The 5,407-nt window shown below is 42.4% G+C and overlaps 1 protein-coding gene across 1 annotated transcript in view; it reads right to left on the bottom strand.

Moving 5' to 3' along the window:
* The window catches only part of LOC104494657 (SPARC-like protein 1), a 14,092-nt gene that overhangs the window by 877 nt on the left and 7,808 nt on the right, over positions 1 to 5,407 (bottom strand). The window contains exons 5-9 of the mRNA XM_010137522.1: positions 4,615 to 4,733; positions 3,893 to 4,013; positions 2,966 to 3,102; positions 1,824 to 1,972; positions 760 to 908 (exon numbers count right to left, since the gene is read on the bottom strand). Coding sequence (XP_010135824.1) covers positions 760 to 908; positions 1,824 to 1,972; positions 2,966 to 3,102; positions 3,893 to 4,013; positions 4,615 to 4,733 — 675 coding nt within the window. The remainder of the gene's footprint in view (positions 1 to 759; positions 909 to 1,823; positions 1,973 to 2,965; positions 3,103 to 3,892; positions 4,014 to 4,614; positions 4,734 to 5,407) is intronic.

The raw sequence follows: 5,407 nt of genomic DNA, 5'->3' as shown, positions 1-5,407 counted from the left end.
GCATTCCTGTATCTCAGATTGCTGCCGTGACAGCTTCTGTTCAGCTGCTGCCTGACTCTGGAGACATCACCAACACAGTAGTACTGAGCTTTTCTCTTTCCTAGAGAAGTCTCGATGTGGATTGATTGCAGCCAAGCATTTACGATTCAGAAACCGTCTCTGCCTCTGCCTAAGCCTTGTGATGTGTGCAGTCTGGTGGGTGCCATCTGGGCATGTGTGACGTCTGACAGATTGTGTAAACCAGACAATTTGGCCTGCAACTACAGCATGAGGACAGCATTTATGTTGTAATAGTAATCTCAAGGTGAGCATAGTTACTTGGTCAGTGAGAGATTTAGGTTGTTTTCCCTGCTTGGCTTGAGCTCTTTAAATGCATCTTCAATCGATATGCTTTGACCACTGATTGAAAAATGCAAGCTCACTTTGCTTTTGCTTTGGCACAGAAAGATAAAATAGAGAGCTTCTTGAGAGACATGCAGAACACATGGGTTCAGACACCACACAGGAATGAACTGATATTTAGTACAAACCACCACCCATTTTTTTCGTCATGGAATATATCACTTTTTCCTATCTTTATAAAACGACTTGGGGCCTTGCACCTTTTGTGGTCTTGTCATTACTGTTCCATTTGCCTCCGTGCACAGTAGCCATGAGCTTCTGGCTACAATTTCTTTCCCATATGTTGCAGACTGAGAATGTGCCCAGTCTTGATAGGAACGTTTTATGCTGTACATCTGCCTGTTCTTTTAGGTTTACCTTCCTTGATTCCAAAGCAGTGGCACCATTCCCTCAAAGCAATGAGTTTGTCTTGGTCTCCATCGCACTCTTGGAAGAAACGGGTTATGCAGTGTTCCATAGGAACAAGGGAGGCTCTCAAAGACACGAGCTCTGAATGTGTTAATAATCTGAAAGAATTATTAACACATAATAATTATATGAGGTATACAGAGCTGTATTTCATTAAGAAATCAGGATCATTAAGCTGACAACAGTAGCTTTGACAGAGGTGCCCCAGTGGATTCTGTTGTGGTTCTTCTGTGGTGCACCTGTCCCAGGTTGTTATGATGATTTATAATCCTGATAAACTAAAATGTTTTAACTGCTATTTGTTTGCTATCGTATTTTTTCTAGAACAAGTATTACTGTGACTTGCTCACAACTCACTGGATGTGGAGTTTTGCTGTTAATCTTCAGGAGATTAAGCTTGCAAAAGGTGCATAGCTATGTTCTAAGACAGTAGATGTGGTCAGCATGAGGTATTGAGGGCCAGCAGCCTTGAAACATGGATCCCATCTCTGAGTGTCATGGCCACAAGCCTGAAATCTGAGTCATTTTCTCAGAAGCTGGGACCTGTGACACTGGTGCTGGCTTACCGTATCTGCTCTTAAACTGAGAGACTTCTGTAGTTTTAGTTGAAAGCTATGGATATCTCACTAGAGAATTATTGCTGACAGGCTTCTGCCCCCTGTACTTAGCCTGTTGCTTTTAGCGTCAGTAATAACAGGATGTCATAAGCCCTGTTTTCTTCCAGGGTCAGGTCATCAGTAGCTATGAAGACACTGTAGAACTTAAGGTGTAATACATGATGATTGTGAAAGGCAAGAGGATAGCAGGTTCTGACCTAAGACATGGCTCCAGCAAAACAGTGAGAGAAGTTGTGTGTTAGAGATTAATGCCTCCTTAGAAAGAGGGGGATGTTGGCTTCTGTCAGCTGAGGGACTGGCTCTGTATGCAGAAAATTCTTTGAGTGGTTTAGAAAAGTAAAACAGCCTGAGCTTAACCAGCAGATTGGAACTGAGCCCACAGAGATTTTTCTTTACCTGTCAACAGGGTGCTGATCAAGCTGATGAAACTGCCAGTGCACAGGATACACATACATGTGGTAATTTTTCTCAAAGTCATGCAGGAGCAGCTCAACTGGGTGGTCACCAGCCACAAGGCGTTTGTCATTCTGGTAAAGTTTTTTGACCTGAATGCAACAGAGAAAGTGATAATTTTTGTTTAGGGATGAAGACCTGTTCTGAAGAGAACTATTCCGCAAGGAGGTGGTTTGGAGACAAAACTGGTAAAATACTGTTGGGGAAATGGGTTTTAGTCACAGTTAACTGTGACTGTGAGTCTGTTTTCAGGTACTTTTGTATTGATGGCCAAGTACAAGGTGTGTCTCAAGAACAGAAGAGGAGCTACTTTTGGTCATTCCAAAGCAGGGACCTGCTGCCCCTGTGAGGGTCCCCTAAACCGTATTGTAGTTCTGTCTTGAATCCTGCTGTGTGACTGCCTTGAGCTGTTTTCTTCATGGTGAGTCCAAGTACACCCTGCCTTCCTCTGAATACCTGTGTATTGTCAGCAGACTTTGTCATCTGTCTTCCTCTTCCAAGTCACTTAACAAAAGCTGCATGGCACAAGTTCTTCCAACCTATGGTCTCCACAGGTGAGCTCTTGGTCGGTTGTTCCCTCTCATTCTATCATCTAACTAGTGATCCATAACCAGACCTTCTATCTCACGGCTGCTTAGTTTCCTCAGATCCTTTGGAAAATGGCATTGATTGCATGAATTGGATCCTTCTTATCTACATATTAGTTGATCTTTCCAAGAGGTTTGTCACAAAACATTTCCCTGAACAGAAGCTGGTTTGTGTCAACATCTGAAGTCAATGATATTTATCTAGGTGTGCACTAATTCTGACTTTTCTTCCTCTTGTCTGTAGACACTAACTTCAAGGTGATAAACCTGGCTTGTATTTGCTTGGACAGAAGGAACATTCATAGCAGAAATGCCTCAGCTCTTAAATGAGCGTGAGTGGGCACGTAAGTGTATTTTGCAACCTGTGAATCTAAATTGCCTTAACCAGGAAGGGAATGTTCATTGGAAATGGAAGAACTCACAGGATGTGAATCGCTTTTTTTACATGGTTAGTCCAGCTCTAACGATGTAACTGCATACTTGAAAAGGATGTCTGACCTTAATCCTTTGCTTTTCAGTGAGAAATGCAGAAGTATCCAGATCGCGTTCATAATACTGCATAAGGATGTTCTTGAGCCAGTCTCGCATCCGGAGGGGGAACTGATTCACTTCATAATCAGTACAGTGGGGGATGTCTGTGTCAAACAGGAAAGTGTTGGTTAACAAGTGATCTGTTAAATCCCCATTCAAGCATTTCTGAGCCAAGTTAGATTTAATTCTCACTAGCAAACTACCAGTTAAGCTTAAAATTGATGGAGCTGTTAATACCTAAAATTGGGAATGCAACTATTGGGTTAAATTATAAATCTACAATTCTTTGGTGCACATGCTTAACCAGTTGTGCAAGCCACAACCTTTATATATCTGTGCAGCTTCTGAGTGCAGTTGTGCAGTGAAACTATCAGTCACTTGCATGAAAGCAGAGTTCTTGACAGCAAGGGAATATTCTGGATGGGAGTATACTTTCCTCCCAAGACACGCAGCAGTGAAAGAGCTTGGAAATCAGCTCTGACTTTGAAATTCTGACTTCTGCATTTGGCATCTAAGTAGGTTTTGGGTTGGGTTTTTTTCTTCTTTTACTTGACATTTTCATGTATTAACTAGCAGTAAATACTGGTTTTCTGGACAAGGTATTAAAAAACATCTTCAGATGCTATAGCAATGGGTACATGTAAGACAGCGCCAGGGGAAGTCAGGGTTTACAACAAATTGGTGTAATGATCAGGAGTGATGTCCTTAGGATTCAGATACTTAATGTCCTTAATTATAGAAAAAGTGACTTTTTAGACATGTTTAGGGTTTGAAGGTCTTAATTAGCAGATAATTGATGCAGAGGAAGAAAGCAGGTAACTTAGGGCTAGCTGGTGGTTTAGGGTACTGGCTCTTTATACCTAGGTGACTTTTTCATAGAAAAACAAGCCTTACATTTGCAGGGGCCCATATAGTCTAGGTGCAGCTGGCGTCCCATTTTTGTCCCTTCAAGTTGACATTTGGTGCCAAAGAGTTGACATGTACCATCGTAAGTCTTATTATCCGTACCACAAACCTAGAGGAGGAGTGAAAAACAACACCATCCCACCACCACTACTGTGTTGGGAAAAAATCTGGTTACTCATCTAGGCATTACAATAATAAAAGTATTGCTAACATATGATGTAGCAGTTGTAAATACCCACAGGGAATGCATGTGATCAGAAGATCTAAAAATTGTAGTCGTTATGTGCCTACATAGGGATTAGTTGACTGTACTTACACACCCAGTTTGGAGAAACTTGAATTGATTTTTGTGTGTAGTGGTATAGCTCTGAGACGGTACAGGATTATTACGTTAGCTACATACTAGTGTTCAGTCGTGTTCTGAAACATCAGATGGATAAAAAGACCTTTTAGTGAAAGCTGTGATCCCTGAGAGACTTCAGTGAAGCAAATCTCTTTAGGTACTACGTAGCTACATGTGTTCATGCTGTTCTCAAGCTATAGTTAGTGAGTTTGGATACTTTATACTTACTTTCACAATTATTGGAATCACCCAGAACCGTGTGCATGCTTTTTAGGGTAGAATTACTCTAAATAATAGCAGGGGAATGATTATCTTGTAAATGTTTCCATTGGCTTCCCCCATGCTGTGCGCTGAATGAAATACTTACATGCTCATAGTCTTTGGTAGAAGGGCAAGCAGCAGGATCTTGGCAAATACAGCTGGGTTTCCCTTGTTTATCCGCATGGCAGACTTTACCTCTTTTGCAGTGGAAGTTCCTACATGGATCTAGTGATTGTAGCAAGAAGGAGGGACTGTTAGAGGGGATGGGATAAAATCAGGTGTTTCTGTCAGGTACTACTGACAGTCAAAGGGACTCTGCTTGACAGAGTCCCCTGGAAGGCAGTCCTGAAGGACAAAGGAATCCAGCAAGGACATTTTACAAGGAGGAAATCTTTAAGGAGCAGGAGCAGGCCGTCCCAGTGTGCCATAAAATGAGTTGGTGAGGTAGAAGGCTGGTCTGGCTAAACACAGAGCTTTGGCTGGAACTCAGGAAGGAAAAGAAAGTTTACAGCCTATGGAAGAAGGGGCAGGCCACTCAGGAAGACTACAGGGCTATTGTGAGGTTATGCAGGCAGAAAATTAGAAGGACTAAAGCCCAACTTGAATGTAAACTGGCCTCTCCCGTAGAAGACAATTAAAAACATTCTATAAATACATTAACAGCAAAAGAAAGACTAAGGAAAATCTCCATCCTTTATTGGATGCAGGGGGAAACATTGTGGCTGAGGACAAGGCTGAGGTTCTGAATGCCTCAGTCTTTAACAGTGAGACCAGCTGTTCTCTGAGTGCCCAGCCCCTGAGCTGGAAGCCAGGGATGGGGAGCAGAATGAAGCCCCCATAACCCAAGGGGAAATGGTCAGTGACCTATTGCACCGCTTGGATGTGCTCAGCTGGCATCC

This window comes from Buceros rhinoceros, unplaced genomic scaffold (genome assembly GCF_000710305.1).
Source record: "Buceros rhinoceros silvestris isolate BGI_N320 unplaced genomic scaffold, ASM71030v1 scaffold7806, whole genome shotgun sequence".
In the NCBI taxonomy this organism is placed as follows: Eukaryota; Metazoa; Chordata; class Aves; order Bucerotiformes; family Bucerotidae; genus Buceros; species Buceros rhinoceros.
The sequence above is the reverse complement of the archived record's forward strand: the minus strand, read 5'-3'. Positions and strand labels throughout refer to the sequence as shown.